Below are 19,556 nucleotides of genomic sequence, written 5' to 3' on the forward strand. Positions count from 1 at the left end.
GAGCCTGGTGGGCAGAACAAGAAGAAATTTTACTATATTTGACAGTATATTCTGTCATCACTGAATATTATGGTACTAGCAGCAACTTCATTTCCTTCTTTTGTATTAGAGCATGTACGTAACAAAAAATGTCAAAACATAAGCAATTTGCTTGTAAATGTTTCCCTTCTCACCTCACCTGAAAGTTCTACAGTGTACTTTAAGGTAGAGGACAACCCGAAACACTGCATGAGTGAAGTCTTACATTTTAGGCATTCTTCTGTGAAATAAAGACAACGTAATGTTAGTTACAAGCATTTAAACAATTTTGTATTTACTATGTCCCATAGTCTGACAATTTATTTTTTTTCCCTTACTTAGTGAGTGTAATTCTGCATCTTGGTTGGACAAAGGAAAAAATAAAGGTTTGCCAATTACAAAAAATCATCTAAAAGCTACCTGTACAACTTGCTGGCCTTTGAAACTTTAAAATTATAATTAAAAAATGTCCTCTTAAACAGTTTCTGAGTTTGTTGCAAGAGCTATTGATTCAAATCCAGCGGCCTGAGCTAAGAAGTAGGATAGAAAGGTTAGCCATAAGAAGTTCCGACTATAAAACTTTTATCAATATATGGTTTTACAAGATGGTTCACTGTCACCGCATCTGTGTCTATTGAACTGTGCTGAAAAAAGTAAAATTGTTTGTCCAAGACTGTGGGACTGTAGTGTACAACCCACTTAAAAAAAAAGGAAAAGTGATTTTAAAAGGATAGTGGATAATTTTTCAGTTGAAAATGAACTATTCCATATTTACTGTGGTGTACTTCTTGCTAAAATTATCTAATAAATTGAGGTTTGATTTTAAAGAGGTGTTCCAACTCAAGTGTAAATTGATGAATTTGAAATTATTGAAATTTTAATCATTAAGTTGGAATGCTACAACACTTACAAAATTTTAAAGGAAATTTTTGGTTATTGTTATCAAGGCTGTGACAGTCTCCCTGTAACTTTGGCAATCATTCATTTCACTCAGTTTCAGTTGCCTAAAAGCTGTACTAAACTTGCTTTGTAATAATCACAAGGAATGAAGACAGGTAATTTTTCTACTCTTTGACATCTACCTTATCCTTTGAAATGTAAAACGGAAATTGCATAGCATCCAAATCAAGCTACTGCAGAAATTCCTAGAATTAAACAAATTTGAGATAAGACCATTTTTATGCTCTTCTAATAGGACTATTCCTTTAATAATAAAGAACCATTGTAGAAAACTGTCAGTGCTTAAGGCAAGATTCAAAACAGAACTTCAGCATCCAAATAACTACACAAACCTCAGCAAAACAGTTGTAGAACTGTGATATAAAGGCCTTTTGAAGTATACTAGATGCTTTTGTTCTAAATTATCTTGCCCGAAATAATAACAATCTGTTAAAGAAAACTCAGAAAACTTAAATGTCTCTTACAGAAATGGCATGTGTTTACTACTACTGATCAGATTAAAAGGTACCTGACTCAGGTCTCTTAGAGTGTTTGAACCAGGTTCTGAACACACATGAGATAGTATTGTATGTATTGTTCTGAAAATGTCAGTAGAACTGATGTTTACTTCTGTGCATTGTGTAATCTTGTTATTGGAGACCAATAAAAAAATTGGGACCCAGCAATGTTGGCACATTTAATTAGGAGCATTAAATCAGTTAGTTACAAGTGAGTATAAAACTCAATTGGCATTGTGTCAATTTTTCCTTTTGTTAACAATTAGAACACTTCTGCTCTTTTCTCCTTGCTTTGCAGTTTTAAATCCAAAATAAGATTTTATTTAGCTACTTGTAACAATAGAAGAGCTCTAACAGACTGTTCAGCACCTCATACTTCTTAGCTCTTCAAAGACCGACTAAAAACTAGCTTATCTCCGGAAGTTAACAAATTCTGGTTGTTTTAGCGAGCCCATGAGAAGCAACGGAGTTCTGAGGTTCAGATGACAAATGCAGAGTCCTCACTACTGAGCACCATTTCAACAACTGAATAAAGCAGAAAAGCTGAGAGGACAGAAAGAGGATAAGACAGAGGTGTTTGCAATGAGAGCACACACTTTTTCAGAAATGTCAATCCATGCATACAGAGGAAGTGCTGCAACCTTGGGAAAGTTTGTTTGTTTTTTTTTAAAGTTGATCTCTTGATTAAATATTTCACTGTATATCATAAGCTGACATTTTGACATCAGATGAGAAAGGAGCTCCTGGAAAAAAAATCATCACTTTTTACTGAGGAAGCATGTACAGTGGGGAAAGGCAGGTTTACTGCATAAGTGGAAAAAAAAGTGATTTTCTTTTCACATTTGAAACATGGGGACTGTTCTTCACGTTAAGCTGAACTTAAGTTGACATAGTAAACAATTTGATGAAAATTGTTATTTAATGCCTATGATGAAGAGATAAGGAAAGCCTAAGCAAAGCAATCATTAATCATTTGGAACACAGTTCCTCAAAGTTAATACTAAAGTTCTTCCAGGTTCCAAGGCATAAATTTGATATATGAAATTTTTTTTCATCAAATACACTCGTATTTAAACTGAGAAGGACACCTAAATCTATGGCACTATTTTACAACAGATTTGGGGATTAAATCTAAGTATATATTGAGATATCTCTCTGGAGAATAATGTTTTGTCAGGACAAATACTAAACACAAACTGGAATATTCAAATATTGCATTTTGGCACATGGACAGAAATTTGATGGTTAAAATTACCTCAGAAAATTGGTCTTGCCCCAAAACAACTATAGTTTTTCAGAATAAAGGCACTTGACAAAGAAGAAGATAAAATGCATTCCTGTATCCTTTTCTGCGCAGTCAGTAATGAGTCGTGTTCTAGACCAACTTTTTTATGTCTACAGGCAAATCAAGTAGTTATTATTAAAAAAACCCTCATATTTTCTGATTATCTGACTATGAAATCAAGTTTCATATGATTAAAACAGAATTTTTAATTTTTTCATCCTTGTTCCATCTCTAATGCTCTGTCTCTCCCCTGCTCCCCCCGTATGATTTCTGCTGTGCTCCTTGAGTGCTCTGAGGGGTGTTTTCAGATCAGAGTTCCTGTTGTTTTTAGAATCAGGTAGAGCTTAAATCTTTAGTTTAGTCTACCTGTGGAGGAGGGATTTAATTTTATGTAACAAGGTTAAATTCAGGTCTCTAATACTGAGATTCTCTTTAGAACCAAAGTAAGAAGACCTTTGTAGACTGAATCCTTTTAATGTTTCAGTGAAGTGGGATGTTACCTTAATCTTTTATGCATCTCACTATTAAGCACAGTGGAATTTCCTACAGCATTTTTTTTCTCTGTCCTTCCCTGTATTCATCCACTATGCTGCTGTGACAACTATTTTTCAGGCTTGTAGTTTTGAATGTGCTACCCCATTTTTGGCATCTCTTCTTTTCCTCTTTTACTTCTTCCTCATCAGACATAAAATACTTTCCTTCACTTTCACACTTATTGTTGTAGCTCACATGCCTTCTGCTTCTGGTTGAGACTTGTGCCTGCACATATGTAGACCACTGCAATAGTGCACTAATCCTTTATTTCAGGATTTAGGTTTTTTTTGTCCAGCTGCAGTCTATGATTTCCAGGAAGGGGTTAGGGCAGCAATGGGGGACTGGGGACCCCAGATTCTCTTGAAGAGGTCCAGGACAACAATCCTTTATCAGCTCTTTTGATTAACTAGACAGAGTTTCAGGCCTTCACTGATAAGTCTTTTAAGGTTCAACAACTGTTGCCTAAGGTAGTCTTTGAGGCCTTATGTGCCAATTACTTCAAATTCTCAGGGCCAGAAATTTAGAAAATGTCAAAAGGTTAGCAGCGTGTGTTTGTGTGTGTGTGTGTGTATGTATATATCAGTCTGAAAATGCAAGATTCAATTACACAATGAAGTTTCATTTTGCATTTGAACTACAAATGGGGAAAGCCAGGATCAGGTTGATTTTTGTACACTTCTATATAGAAGACTGAAAAGCAGATATGTCTGCACCACCCACTTCTGCAAGCTTGGCTGTAATTGATATCTTTTCCTTTCAGTTGTTCCAATCCTGTTTGTGGGTCCTTGGGGAATAAGCAGATCCAAACTGGAGAACACTGGGTAGGTTACTAAATAAAATGAACCTTAGCATACTGTCTTTCTATTTACTTGACTTTTCTGAAAGCCCTTGACAGTACTTGGCACAAGTACTGATTACTAGATTATAAAATACATAAAGCACCGATTGATACTTGTTACATTTTCAAGGTTCCCTTTAGTACTTCTACATTAAACTACTTCTAGGAATTCTCACATTTACTTATGCATCACTTAAGAAGTAGAATGAACCTTCACCCGTTCCTGAGATGAAAGTTATCACATTCAATGTTCATCTACTTATATGAAGCAAGTTGTCAGCACCAATATCTTTATGGAGAGCATCCTGTCAGTAAGAAAAAGGAATCAGTGCTTTCCTTGGAGACCATCTACATTTTGAGTTCAATTACTAACTATTCCTTGCCATTTTGTAAAAAAAAAATTATTACAGAGGCTAATGGCAAAACCTGATAGTCACTGAAAGCTGACAGTAATGAATGTGTTTGTATTTGGTGGAGGAATTAGTGACAGTAATGTGCACTAGGAAGCATCAGTTTTCCAGTCTTCTGGTCTTTTATTATTCATGGCTTCTAGAGAATTTCATTTGGAATGCCAATATAGATAATAAGCAGCAACCAAACAATAATTACAGTCTCATAGAGTTAGATGTTACATAAATCATAAGTGACAAGCCAAGATAGTAGAGAACCTCAGGCTAATTAGCAAGAGGAAACATGTGCAGAGGACAAAATAAAGGCTAGAGCAGGATAAAAGGACACAAATTCAAGGAAACAGTATGCATATTTTTTAGCAGGACAGGAAGCAATTCCTGTTTAGTACACAGTTCTTAGTTTACTCATTTATAGTTTCCAATAGATAATTTAAGTAGGATGAATTTCATCATGAAAGTTTGATGTCATATACAGTTATTTTGTGGATTCAAAGACTGAGTTTGCCAGATAGTTCTGAAGGGAAATATCTCTCAACATTTATGTGGAAAGATCTTCAGAATAAATACAATTAGAGTTGTTGCTGAGACTCTTCTTAGTTTTACTTTGTTTTTTCTGAGGGACACCTGAAAAATTTGTACTGTGTCAACTTCCTTTTGAAATATATACACAGGTTAGGTAAGCTTTCTAATTTTTTTTTCTATGAAAATAGAGTAATTATACTTCAAATTGTTCTCCAGATGCTGGGGAACAAATGAACACATGGGAATCTGGTGGATCATCCGAGGACCAATGCTATTTTCCATTACAGTAAGAATTATATAACCTGTATTTTTTCTCCTCCTTGGTCTTTTTAATTAGCGCCTGTTTTGTCCTTCAATATTTTGGAACAAATAAGATACAGCTTCGTACTACAGAAATATCAAGAGAGATATAAAGTGACAGAAGGGATAAACTTTTGTTCAAATTATGAGGAAGCAGAGTTCTGTGTTAAAAAATTAAAATATAATTTTGTACTGGAAGATCACATATCATAAATTATATACCAGTCAGGCTGAATAAGGCAATGCAAAATTCCTCAATGTTGCAACTTTAGTAACTTTTTTGCATAGGGCTTTTGGTTTGATAAATAGGTCATGACTCATAGGCATTTGCAGGTCTCATTAGAAAGAATTATTTGCAAATTTTTCTGGGTCAAGTCAGGCAAATTTAATTAGCAGAGGAGGGAATCAGTTGTAAAAAGAACACTCAGGGCTTTTTGGGCTGCCTAGAGCCTCTTTATCTGAAGAAGTGCATTGTGGATTTTTACCACATCCTGCTTACCTGTCATGGTTTAGTAAAGAATTGCATGACCTAAAGGTAAATAAACTGTTAACTGCTTTGTTTGGAGAGAGCTGATACCAGCAGAGTCTGTCACTGTGTGGTGGTTTTAATCTAGGCCTTCCTTGGTGATCAGTTTGTAACCAAGGAAGGGGCAGTGTTCCCAGTATTCCATATGATTTTTAGGTAAATTGTGGTATAAATAAGAAGGGAGGAGAGGCCTTTGTTCTTCTTCTCTTCCGGTGAGGTTCAGGAACAGTGGGTCCTTGCGTTGGTCTCGCTTATCTAAGGCTGAGGCCTGCAGCATCCACTGACTTGCCATGTGGAGGTTTGGAGAGTGCTGGCAGTGTCTGCCAATCCTGCTTTTCTAAGGGACGTGGTGAGATTTGTTTTACTAGTTATTTTACTAATTCTCGGGTTTGATTGTGTATATCTGCTCAGTGTCCCTTTTTTGTCTCCTTTTGTTCCTTTTCCCCTTTCCCTTTTCCTTCGGGGGATGTTTGGATTCCCTTTTGCTGTGCACATAGCATCTTAACTGTATATAACTTAACATAACATAAAATATATATTGTTATATAACTAGCTTGACTTCGGGTTCTTCAATTTGCATAGTTCTTTACCCCGGGGGAAGTGGGGGGGGGGGGGGGGAAGAACTGCAACTGGGGGTTTGGGCATTTGGCAGGGAGCCAGGTCCAAACCATCACACACTGCTACTCCCTGCTTTGTGCTGCAGATGTGCCAATAACCTGCTTGTATTCCAGCCTCATCACAACTGCATTCCAGTTATTTGGTGACAGGTTTTGCAAGTGTTTAATATCAGTTTTACATTTATTTATAATTATATGATTAGTGTCATAACATCTATTTTAAGTAACCCATATGTATTTTCCTTCAAGGTTAACTTTGGCATCTTCTTAAAAATTCTCAGGATGCTGATTTCCAAACTAAAAGCTCAGCAAATGAGCTTTCATGACTACAAATACAGGTATGTAATAAACAACACAGAAATCTAGGCCCTTTCTTTTTATTTTCTCACAACATCAGAAGGTTGCCTGTTTGCCCTTTAAGATTTACCTGCCACCACCAGGTGTAACACATACTCAAAGTATGATATAGGAGAGCCACCTGGGAAAACAGGCTCCACAGGCACTTTCCTATCTGAGAGGTAGAGGCAGAGTGCTGAATTGGGTGGGCATTTTCACCAAGGTTTTGCAATGCGAGGAGATCTCTGCTCTCAGGTATCTTCACTCACACCTGTGGCCTCTGCTGCTGTGATGTATTTTTCCCTTGAATGTAGCAAAAGGTCCCCAAAAGAAAAGGGTGTAGAAGATTTGTGAGACATTGAAGTGTCTCTTAGTGTTTCTGATCTACCTTAGCCTGCTCTCTTGTAGGCCTTAGTGTGGGCTTTTTTGGAGGAGGCTCAATGGTACAATCATGTTAAAGTCTTGGAGTTGACAGTGTCACAAACATGTCACTTTGTGGGAACTACAACGGCAGACTGCTCTGCAAGGAGCTAAGGCTGCAGTGAAAAGCTGGAAACAACAGAAACAAGAGGATTTAACTGCTTTCCATATCCCAGTCCTTTCCTGTTCTTAGTGTCTTTTAGTATCATTGTTGTCATGGTTTTGCACACCAGCCAGCCCTGGGGCTGAGGATGGTTTCATCCAGGTGGATTTCCGGACAAAAAGCCAATCAAAACTCTCAGTAATGCCTTTGCTAATTACATATTTAGAAAACAGAAGAGAAGGTTATGGCACAGTTGAAATTGGGAGCCATGTAGGAGCGGCAGCAGGCCCCAGGTGGGGGCCAGGACCCCTCCTCCCCCGGCCCTGGGCGAGGGGCAGGTGTGGCACTGAAGCTCACTTTCTCTCATGTAAGAGGGTAAAGGAAAAAAAACTTTAAAGGACTGACTGATTGGACGAAAAACTGCTGCAGAAGAAATTCCAGCAGAGAGATAACGAAGTGTCCAATGTCGAAGCTGGCAGCTGGAGCAGAGAGAGGAGAACTTCGAAGAGGGGGGCTGTTCCTCCCCCCTTTCACTCTCTCTCTTCAGCAGGGAAAAGACTGAAAAATAAATCCCTGCTACCTTTGGGAGATTGTTGGGGTGAGGAGACTCCCATGTGGCTCACAGAGGAGCTTGTGGGTATACAAAGAAGCTGAGACTTCATGAGAGGGACTGAAATGAGGCAGAGTCCTGTTGAAGATTTATGACCCTGAGGGGGACGAGGCTTACGCCGGAGTGAGAACGGCTCGGGTAAGCTTGGGATCTCAGTCAGAGATCCATGCTGCTGGTGCTGGAGATTTGTGACCCTGAGAGAACCTACTCTGGAGCAAGAATGGCTCAGGTAGCGATGTTGGGATCCAAGTAAGGGATCCATGCTAGACCCATGCCGGAGAGGTCTATCAAGGACTGTTCTCCCGTGGGGAGGGACCTCACAGGGAACAGGAGTGGACTCAAAAGCCATTATCCCCTGTGAGCCTGTGGTGAAGATCTATGCAAGTGTCCCCTTGCAAACCGATGGAAGACCTTCAGGGCCTGAGTAACCCCCCAACCTCCAGTCTTAGCCCAGGAGGGGGGTAGGCCCAGCCCCGCCTGAGGCTGACACAGAAGAAAGAGAGATAGAGTTCCAGCTGCAACGAAAAGGAGTTCTTGTCCTGAGATAACAGGAGAAGAGCTTTAAAGTACTGCAGAGTTATTGAAAAGACCTGGAGCTCCGAGAATGGAAAAAGAGACTGCTTCTCCTCCTTGGACTGATAAAAAGGGGGGAGAGGTACTTCTGTAAATACATTGTACTTTTTACTTTATTAGAGTTGTTGTAGATATAGTTCTTTAATAGTTTTTATCTTGCTAGGAATAAACGTTAATATTATTTTTTCCCCAATCAAGTTTCTTTTGTGTCCATAAACCTTCTCTCAACTAATAGTAATTGTGTAGGGGGTGAGAGCAAATGGACCCAGAGCAAAACCATGGCATTTGTGAACCCCTGGTTGCTACAACAGTCCTGCCTTACTAACATGAATTACTTTATTGTCAAAAAGGACGAGGCCAGGGGAGGGGGGGATGGAAATTTTGCTATTAACTTCCTCTTTAATCCAGTATTATATCCCTAACAAAAGAATATTTCCGTTTTCCTTCAGCGGTCAATGTCCAGGGGATCTCAGCTATATTCTGCAGATTGATACAAGAAGGTGGTTGTGATGTACAGACAGGAATGCCTGTATTTAACATTGCCTAATGTTTTGTATTATATTCCACTTTCTACTCCTTATAATTTTGCTAAACTTTTAAAGATTCAAGCTATTCTTCATAATGCAAATCATCCTCAGAACTCACTTTCTTTTGAGAGCTCTTCTTTCATCCATATAAATATCTCCCCAGACTCGTTAAAGAAGATTCTCTTCCAGCAAATTATTCTAGTTGCATTTTTTGGGAAATAGATGCCTGCCGACAGTACCGCACGACGTTCTCAGTGAGCTTTCAGCAGTGATAGGAAGGTCTAAGGATCTGTTACTAAACCACTCATATTTAGCTATGTAAATATTTTTCTGTTACCTAACAGCATAAGTTTGATGATAGTGGCCTTCCTGTTCTATTTCTTGTCCCTAACTTTTCACTTTAAACTCAAAGCCAAGATTCCTTCCTGTACATACCTTTCTGATAGGGTGTTTCAAAACTCATATTTGAGGATTTATTCCCAAAATCACAAAACTGCTAATACCATTCCAGAGTCAGAATATTGAGGGAATTTTTCTGGAATAATTTCTTTGTAGATTAATTTTTTTTTTACACTTGTACCAAGGATACTTAAAAATACAATAATCAAACATTTTCTTTCTAAGATTGGCAAGATCTACGCTTGTGTTGATTCCATTGCTGGGGATCCACGAATTTGTATTTACCTTCATCACTGATGAACAGGTGGAAGGACTTCCAAGGCATATACGACTTTTCATTCAGCTGACAATGAGCTCATTTCATGTAAGTACTGTTTTGTAAGTACTGTTTTTAGGGGTCACAGATCTATGAGCATATGCTGCTCACCTATACATACCACAGATATAGAGAATTCTTATTTAATATTATTCTCCAACCTAAAATGTCTCTTAATACACTATTGCAGTGACAAGACAAAACATTCACAAACTGCATATTCAAAATATTGTAGTCCCAAACACCAAAAAAGCAGTTCAGACATCTTCAGAAACAGTGTGTCCTGTGTTCTTTTATAATAGGTGACAGTTCATCACAGATCCCTGAAAACAGGATTCAAGTGGTCTATTTAAAATAATCCCTGCCAAAATCATAACTATGAGAATGTCTGTTCTCATTCAAGGTTTAGGCTCCATTTTCCTAAAGGATCTGTTCATTCACCTGCACATCTGCATCACCACCTGCACATCACATATGCAAAGTGACACTATGGGCACTTAGACGTACACTCACAAAAGTACTGCACTCATAAATTTTTAGAGCTAGGAGAAAAATTGTCAGAGCCCTTACATTGATGGAACAGATAGATGGACCAGTGTCTGCAGATGGAACAGAAGTTTCTTACCTATGCAGTCAGCAGTGTTTTACAGATGTTGACACACCTCTTTAATCACCGCGCCTTAGTCTTGTGAAAGTAGGAAGAAACTTGAGGTAGGAGAGGAAGAGAGTTTGATTGTAGCAGCCCTGTGGCAAGCCTGAGGGGGTGAAGGACTCATACTCCCGTTAAATAGCCAATCCTAAGTAGTCCTAATCATAGAGTGAGCTGTCACTGGAACTCTCAGATGGCCACTATGCACAGGTATCGGTGGGCTTCCCTCTAACTATTTGCTTTCCAGTTTGCAAAGCCAAAGAACTCGACACTGGCACAAAACACTGCTATCTGCTTCAGAGTTCTGCAGAGCTGCTGAGTAATGACTTTTCCAGGTAGTACTAATGAACCTGCTAAGAAAAGTTGTCCTTTCCCTTTATCTTCCTGCCTTGACCTTCTTAGGGCAACAGGACAGCAATTTCCAGGTCTCCTCTCTTTACTGAGGAACCCAGCATTCTTTCTGGCTACAAGTCCTTGCTCCTCACTAACTCACTGCTCTGACACATGCAGAGGCATGAAGTCATCACAGCATTGCTGCACTTTTCCACGATTTATGACAATCCTTGGTTTTAAACTTTATGTATGCACCCACACTAAGGTGTATGTATGCATCAGTGTTTTGACATTGTTTTTGAGGCTCCAATTAAAAATTTCCACTACAGCTTCAGGGGAAAAATGTCCCAGTCAGCATCAGAGAGTTCCTGCAGAGTCACAACCCTCAGGAGCCCTCTGACATGGTGTTCACTGAATCACAGAATGGTTTGGGTTGGAAGAGACCTTAGTTTTGGAGAATGCATTCCTCATTAGACATATCCTTACTTGGGGACGTTGCAGTGACTAGATGTTATTTTAAAAACATAGAATAATTTTAAGTGGAAATTTCATTTACTGGATTGTACAGAGAAATCTGATATATAAACCAGCTTATTCATCCTTACTAGAGAACACAAACTTCATTCCTTTTAGAGAAACATTCATGTGCTTGGCTGCATGTCATGCTTTAGAATCAAAACATCTTTACAAAATACCCAAAGATCTTAGCTAATGTTTATTTCAGATTCTGTCTTTTAGCTATGGCATTATTTGTGGAGGAATTAGCCAAAAAGTACATCAACTGTACACAGTTACATTTGTTTAGTCTTTAAATCTTCTCAATAGTTTAAAAGACAGTTAAACTGTTTTGTTAAAGAAAACATTACCCCTGGGATCTTATCCGGAGGTTTGACTCAAACGTTTTCAAGGAGCACAAAATTAAATTCTAAATAGGAGTTCTGCTGTAGGTATGATGCTACTTTGCTGTGGAGCAATCAAAATATCTTGGCTCCCTTGTGCATGCAAACTGCTAGCCACAGGAAAAACTACTAGTTTCTAGTGGAGAGACCACATATTTAAAGAGTAATTTATCATGTTGTCATTGTCAATGGAACTGAAAAACAGTTGTGAGGCTTACGTGTGCATCTATCCTTTTCTACTGGTGTTACGCTAATAAACATTTCTTCTGAATATCTGATTCTTCTTTTTCACTCACACTTGCATAATTCTGAAATTGTGTGTTTGAAAAGTCACAGCATATTGGAAAGATTTCTAAGTGTGAAATTCAATTTATTGGGAAAAAAATGAGTAAGCATTAAAGAAATCAGGATATAAAATAAACATCAAACATGAATAATCAGGAGAATTTTCCACCTTCTGGTATGATTTCACAGTGCTTCCGCTTGTCACTGCATGCTCTGGTCCTGCAGCAGCAAACTAGATTCACAAACTGAAATCAGCACAGAGATGTCACTCGTGTTCACACAGGCAGCTCCTAATCTGGTGAGTCTCTGCATTTCTGGCAGGGGCTATCACCAGGCTTAGCAGTCACAGGACTCAACAGCACCATGTAATTAAAATGCTGGCAGTGCCTGTGAGGCTAAATTTAGAGCTCATAAATAAAATAAGAAAACCCAAACCACCCACCCAGTAGAGACATCTTCATGAAGTTTCTACCTAAAAAAAAGAGAACTATCTCCAGGTGCAGGAGCAGTTCTGCATAAAAAAAGCTGCTTTTTAAGCTATTAAGTCTGTATTTAATATCATATATGATAATATATTGTAATTTTAATAGTTATAAGATATAATTATTATAATGAATTACAATTTGTATTTAATATAATCTATTAATAGCTCGACCACAGTATTTTTTGATTTTTTTTGCATATTTCCATGAAATAATTCAGACACAAAAGATTATTTAAAAGTAACGTTCATAAATGACATGCCAAAATTAACTATATCTTGCTACCATATCCCAGGTGAAGCATGAAAAATTATTGTCGTGGTTTTGCCCAGTCGGTCAGCCCCTAGGGCTGAGGATGGTTTTGTCCAGGTGATTTCCGGACAAAAAAGCCAATCGAAACTTCAGTGATGCCTTTGCTAATTACATTTTTAAGAAAACGGAAGACTTGTTGCACAGTTAAAATTAGGAGAGGTAGCCATGTAGAAGAGCAGTGGGCCCAAGAGGGCCAAGGGCCCCTGCTGCCCCGGCTTGGGCCGGGGGGGCAGGTGTAGCACTGAAGCCCCCCTTTCTCTCTGGTAAGAGAGTGAAGAAAAAAAGTTTAAAAGACTGACTACTTGGATGAGAAACCGCTGTGGAAGAATTCCAGCCGAGAGATAACGAAGCCTCCAAGGTCAAGCTGGCAGCTGAAGCTGCAGCAAGAGAAGTAAAGTGCGAAGGGGGCGGCTTGCTTCTTCCCCCTTCTTCTCGCTCTCTCTGTTTAGCAGGGAAAAGACTGAAAAGTAATCCCTGCCACCTGTAAAAGTTTGTTGGGATGAGGAGACCCCCCATGCAGCTCACAGAAGAGCTTGTGGATGTACCGAAGAGAATCGAGACTTCATGAGAAAGACTGAGATAAGGCAGAGACCTGTCGAAGATTTGTAACTCTGAATATGACCCTGAGGGAAATGAGGCTTACACTGGAGCTGGATGGCTTGGGTAAGCTTGGGATCCGTGTATGTGTGGATCCATACTGCTGCTGAAAATTTGTGACCCTGAGAAGACTTATGCTGGAGTGAGACAGCCCAGGTGAGATGTTGGGATCTGTGTGTGTGTGGATTCGTGCTAGACCCATGCCGAGAAGTCTATCAAGGACTGTTCTCCCATGGGGAGGGACCTCCATAGGGAAACAGGGGTGAACTCTTAAACCATTATCCCCTGTAACCCTGTGGAAGAAGATCCATAGTAAGCAAGTGTCCCCTTGCAAGCCTATGGAAGGAAGACCCTTCAGGACCTGGGTAACACCCAGCCTTCAGTCTTAGCCCAGGAGGGGGGTAAGCCCAGCCCTGGAAGCCAACACAGAGCAAGAGAGAGAGATGAAAAGTTCCAGCTGCGACGAGAATACTGCAGTTACTGGAAAGAGAGATGGAACTCCCGAGAATGAAGAATGAAACTGCTTCTCCTCCTTGGATTGGTATAAAGGGGGAGGAAGTATTTCTGTAAATACATAGCACTTTTACCTAAGTAGAATTATTGTAGATATAGTTCTTTAGTAGTTTTTATTTTGCTAGTAATGAATGTTTACTATTTTCCCCAAATCGTGCCTCTTTTGTCTGCATAAACCTTCTCTCAGCTAATAGTAATTGTGTGGGGGGTGTGAAAGTAAATTAACCCAGAGCAAAACCATGACAATTATATAAATAAAATACATGGAAAAAGCAATTCTGACTGCTATTTCTCCTGTCCCTGTTTCCACTGGTGTGGCAGATAAACTGTTTTCATACTTACTGCATATATGCTTAAGGAATTAATGACTCCAAACCTTTCAGGATTGCTAGACAATTAACATTACCCTCAAAATGATACCGTTTAATGCTAGGTATAATGAAAAATACTGAATATTCTGGGTATGTGAATTTCTTTTTAAGCTTTCTGGAAAAGTAAGAGTGTGAAACCAATTGAATGCTGTCCGCTACATTGTGTATAGTTACAGCACCTTTGTAGTTGTGATATAAACATTGCCTTGAGAATGAGATTATTTTTCTCTCAATCAGAACTTGTGTCACAGATACCTTGAGACACACCAAAATAATTGCATTTCCGGAAGAACTGGGAATAAATCTGCATGTCTGTACCACCCTGTGGTGCGGAGATGCAGCCTGTAAGCTGCTTTGATCTGAGATCAAACACAGACAAAGGGAGGCAAATGGAAAGAATAGTTTTGGCATTGGTTTAAAACAAGTTCTATCTCTAGGATTTTTTAAGGTGTTTATTTATATCAAGTTTGAAGGAACAATAGTAATTCAAAATAGCTGTAACACTCAATACAGCTGTACTTTGAACTAACACTAATCACTTAATATAGAACTAATTTGTGAAAAGCACCCAAATGAGATCTGTCTCAGTAGTCTCATATGCAAACCACACCAAACATAGCTAATAAGACAAATCAAGCTGCATTTTTTTGTCTTACCGTACTTAGAAATAGCAGCAGTTATAACAGCAGTGGTTTGGGGAAAAAAAGTATTGTGATGTGCTAGGAAAATTAAGATCAAACTGGGTTGTATAGTCTCTTCTTATCAGTTATCTGCACAAAATGTGCCCTGCACTTGCCAAGACACTGCACAAGAACAAGTGACTGGTCACTTCAATAATAACTAAATGCAGGCAACTAGTTTCCTTTTTGAAAGTTAAGCAGCATTTTTTATATTTATGGTTTTAACAATAATGTCATCCTTAAACTAAAGCTTCAGGTATTTCCTGCACACTGACTTTTTCCTCTCACTTTGTTTCTCTTACAGGGTTTTTTGGTAGCAGTTCTGTATTGCTTTGCTAATGGAGAGGTAAGACACTGTTTATGAGAAAAGTTTTTAGTTTGTAGTAAAGTGTAGTAATGACATTCAGGGTGTTATAGTCAAATGACCAGATATAACAGCGCGCTAGGAGATCCGGGGAAACTCCTGTTCCACCGACGGTCTGCCCGCCAAAAAACGAGCCTTGGTGTTTTATGTGTGCCATTATCCCCTCCCCTGTAGGTGGCGGTCAGATGGCAGCGGCAGGTCCCGGATGAGGGCGGGAAGGAGGCAGGCTTCTCTCCCCCCGTTCCTCTGGACGACTTTCCCCCACCCACATTTTACAGGCGCACCCAAACTTACATTCAGAACTTGTTCAACACAAGAAGATATAGCTTGCCATAGTAATACAACATTGTGGCTTGACACCTGTAATTCAAGCTAATCACTAACATTACAAATTTAATTTGATTAGCAAATTATTCACCTTTGTTTTTATTAACTATTACAAGGGGTTTGTCCAGCTAAACTTTAAACCTCCCAGCCCAAGGACAGAGGTTCCGTCACCTCTCTGGTCCTCTGTTCCAGTGCTTCTCTCTACTCAGGAGGGAATTTCTTTTCCATATATTGTCACAGAATCATGGAATTGTTTTAAGTTGGAAAACACCTTAAAAAGATTGAGTTCACCTCTTAACCCAGCACTGCAAGTCTGCCACTAGACCATGTCCTCAAGTGTCACATCTACATAAATCTCTCCAGGGATGGTGACTCAATCACTCCCTTGGGCAGCCTGTTTGATATAGAATATTTTGCTAATGTCTAATATAAACCTCTCCTGGTGCAACTCGAGGCCATTTTCTCTCCTTCTTTCCCTTGTTCCCTGGGAGCAGAGCCTGAACCCCCCCCCGGCTCCCCCGTCCTGTCAGGGATTGCAGAGCCAGAAGGTCCCCCCTGAGCCTCCTTTTCTCCAGGCTGAGCCCCCCCAGCTCCCTCAGCCCCTCCTGCTGCTCCAGACCCTTCTATTTATTTCAATTTACGATCAGTATCTCTCCTTATCAAACACCTCTGCAGAGTGCCTGACTCCATCTCCTCCATGATCTCCTTATAGACAATATCTGGGCTTTGAAGTATAAATATATCTCCTCATAGGGCAAGTGCCCCAGTGCTGATCTCTGCTAATAAGTTCAAGGTTATCAACACAGTTCCTGTACTGGGGGTCCAAAGTTAGTCACAGTATTCAAAGGTGATCTGAGTAAGGGAGAACAACTGCTTCTCTTGAATTACTGGCTCTGCTCCTGTCCACACAGTCCAGTGACAGCTGCACACTGCCTCTGCCTTTTCACTCTAACTGCATGGAATTACAGAATCACAGACTGGTTTGGGTTGGAATGGACTTTAAAGCTCATCTCATTCCACCCACATCTAATCTAAATGTCTCCTCTTGTAGTTTAAAACTGTTCCTCCCTTGTCCTATCATTATCTGCACGTGTGAAAAGTGGTTCTCCCTCTTTTTCTATGTCCTATTTAGGCACTGGAAGGGGCTCTGATGTCTCCCCAGAGCCTTCTCTTCTCCAGGCTGAACAGCCCAGCTTTCTCAGCCTAACTTGCCACAAGCTACCTTGGAAAATGATGCTGCGTAGGCTGTGGAATTAATCTCACTTAATATTAAATGTTTTCTAAGTTGAATCTTGCTGTCTGTACTTCCCTTGTATTTGGCCTGGGTACAGACCACCACTACTTGGAATAAACAGACACATAGCCAGCATCAGAACATTGGCATGGGACACACTACACAAACAGGGCTACAGGAATTTGGACACCTTCCTAAAGACACCAGTGAAACAAATGGATGGACTTTATACAGAAGGTAGACCAGATGTTCCTAATATCTATCAAGGAAATATGCAGTGATTTTGAAACTACTTAAATGAAGAAGAGAGCTGGCACTTGTCTGCAATAGAGGAGTGCTTGTCTGACTCTTGTGAAGGGCACAGAACCGCTATCAGCTCTCATCAGCAGTTGAAAGTTGCTCTTTTGGCCTTCTATCATTAGGTCCAGCTGAGTTCTCAGGCCAAAGTCCCGCTAGTTAGAGCCAGGGGAAGTCCCAGTCCTCCACATGGGGCTGGAGCCTGCCCTCCAGCTGCAGCACGGGCTCAAGGGGTGCAGGCAGTGGGACACCCAGTGCCGAGGATCTCAGTCAGGCTGCCAGATAAACAGCTTTAACAAAAAAAATCAGCTACACAAACATACACTCCAGCAAAACTGCATGGTCTTCATTTCCGCAGCACCTGGGCTTCTCTCCTCTTCATTCCACCAGGCTGTAAACACATGAGCTCTCCCACACACGTGCATCAGATTTGCAGAGGAAAAACTTCCCTTAGAGTGAAGAGGTTGGACTGTTCAGGTTGACTTAACCAACAAGTCTATTCCTACCTTACAAGAACCCCACCAGGTGCAAGGTGAACTTGCCCAAAGAGACAGGAAGCTCAGCACTTCACAGTTCCTCTCATTTTACATCTAGTCTTTGAGTTCATGAACTAGGGGATGGTCACAAGCCATCACTATGATCAGACTGTTTTCTCCTCCCCCCAGGTGAAAGCAGAGCTCCAGAAGCAGTGGTCCCGTTTCCTGCTGGCAGATCCCTTTGGCTGCAAACTCTGCTTTCTTGGGGAAAACATAAAATACCTCCGAAAATGTTCACAGAAACGAAAAAAACAGCACCTCAGGAGCAAACACCGCTCGTGCCTAGAGGTGAGCACACCCTGGGGCATGCAGCTGCAGCAGGTGCTGGTTAGGCAGAGAACAGACTTCAGCCTGGAGCCAGGCTCCGTTCTCCCATCCCACCCACGGACAAGCATGTCAGACAGCAGCGAGGGAGAGTTCACCACTGGAGAAACAACTGAGGAAGTCTTCGAGGAAAGTGAGATTTAGAAAGCTGTCCACTGGGACAGCACCTCCGACAGCCCAGTGTTGTGAAAGACCTTCTCTCACCTCCAGACTGTTCAGAGTTCTGGGATGTGCAATAATGCAAGGAGGAGGGAGTTAATATCCCAGATGTTCCAGTTTTCGTAATGTGAGAAAAATCATATCTGGATGTTGCTACCTGTGTGACTGGGTAGAAGAGGTCTGAATCAAAAAATACTTTGAGCTGACTAGTCTGGAAGGAAACTGATGCTGAGAGTGATGTGCACAGGAAAGCAGAATGTACTCTAGAAACAAGTAGACTCTGAATGCACACTGTGTCCCAGCAGCTTCATCCATACATGACTGCTGTTTGACTCACATAATAAAGAAGTCGTTAATTTTTCTTTTTCATATGAGTGTTTCATGAATAAAGATATCTGTGTGGAAGACTCCCTTCTTCACAGACTGAAATCATCCCCCATCTCAAAAAACCACCCCAGTTTCAGACCAAACCAGACGCATTTTGTTTAAGCAAAATAACAGGATATATATATGTATATATATACTTATATACATTAAATCCCCAAAACCAAGCTTGGGTAGAACCAAACTGCTGCTTGCATTTTAATTCTCACTTACAACTCATCCTATGAAATTCAATCAAGTTTGTTAAGTTCCAGTTTCCAAAGTGGTGAACATGAGCCAACTGGCATACTGAAAGGAAAAAGAGAAAAAGGCAGCAGAAAGGTTAGCAGGTACTATTTATCTACAGTATAAATGCCTGCCCTAGCTCACACGTGTTCATTCTCTAGCCTGCAACCAGTTACACAGCACAGTTATTCATTTTCCCTGTACTTCACTGGTAAGCATTCTATTTTAACACAGATGTCTGCAAACATAAAAAACCCATAACCTTGGCAACTGGCTCCAGGTTTGACCACGTGACCTCTAGAGGATCCTTCGCACCTCAACCAGAGCATGTTTAAGTGAGAACACCATATGTCAAATAACTGGTTTCAAGGGCTGCTTGTGGGCTCTATTCACACAGCTGGTCCCCACCAGGTGCCCATGTTGTGCCTGTCCTTCCAGCTTTCCCTGCTCCTGCACCTCTCCACGGGGTGGCTTTGTCCTCTGCCCCTGCTGCCAGCTTTGCAACCCCAAAGGACACTTTTTTAGGACAGGTGGCTTATATCTTCAATGTGTTGTTTGAGCAGTATGATTGTATGCAGCTTATATAACTTAACAATGCTTTTAAAATTACTTATCAGACTACAGAGATTTAGCCATGTAAACTTTAGCAGTTACTGTTGTGTTGCAAAGAACAGATCAATTAATTGACTAGCACTAGGTCAAGAACAGATTTGAGCCATCACATTTCTGGCACTTCAAAAAGTATTTCTTTTACTGTTTTATCTGTCTTTAACAATCTGTTTAATAAATACAAA

The 19,556-nt window shown here is 40.2% G+C and overlaps 1 protein-coding gene across 4 annotated transcripts in view; it reads left to right on the plus strand.

The window, feature by feature from the left end:
* GLP2R (glucagon like peptide 2 receptor) overlaps positions 1–18,695 on the plus strand; it is a 35,138-nt gene extending 16,443 nt beyond the window's left edge. For 2 of the 4 annotated variants that reach the window (XM_027899713.1, XM_027899714.1), the window contains exons 8-13: positions 4,055–4,115; positions 5,281–5,350; positions 6,757–6,845; positions 9,701–9,839; positions 15,217–15,258; positions 17,800–18,695. In XM_027899713.1, the coding sequence (XP_027755514.1) occupies positions 4,055–4,115; positions 5,281–5,350; positions 6,757–6,845; positions 9,701–9,839; positions 15,217–15,258; positions 17,800–18,138 (740 nt within the window). In that variant the 3' untranslated portion in view covers positions 18,139–18,695. Of the gene's footprint in view, positions 1–4,054; positions 4,116–5,280; positions 5,351–6,756; positions 6,846–9,700; positions 9,841–11,974; positions 12,256–15,216; positions 15,259–17,799 lie in introns of all 4 variants that reach the window. The other 2 variants (XR_003573016.1, XR_003573017.1) reach the window with 2 other exon arrangements.
* Positions 18,696–19,556: the final 861 nt, after the last annotated feature.

The sequence above is a fragment of the Empidonax traillii genome, unplaced genomic scaffold (genome assembly GCF_003031625.1).
Source record: "Empidonax traillii isolate 1590-97213 ecotype Southwest subspecies unplaced genomic scaffold, ASM303162v1 scaffold685:size505991, whole genome shotgun sequence".
NCBI classification, from domain to species: Eukaryota; Metazoa; Chordata; class Aves; order Passeriformes; family Tyrannidae; genus Empidonax; species Empidonax traillii.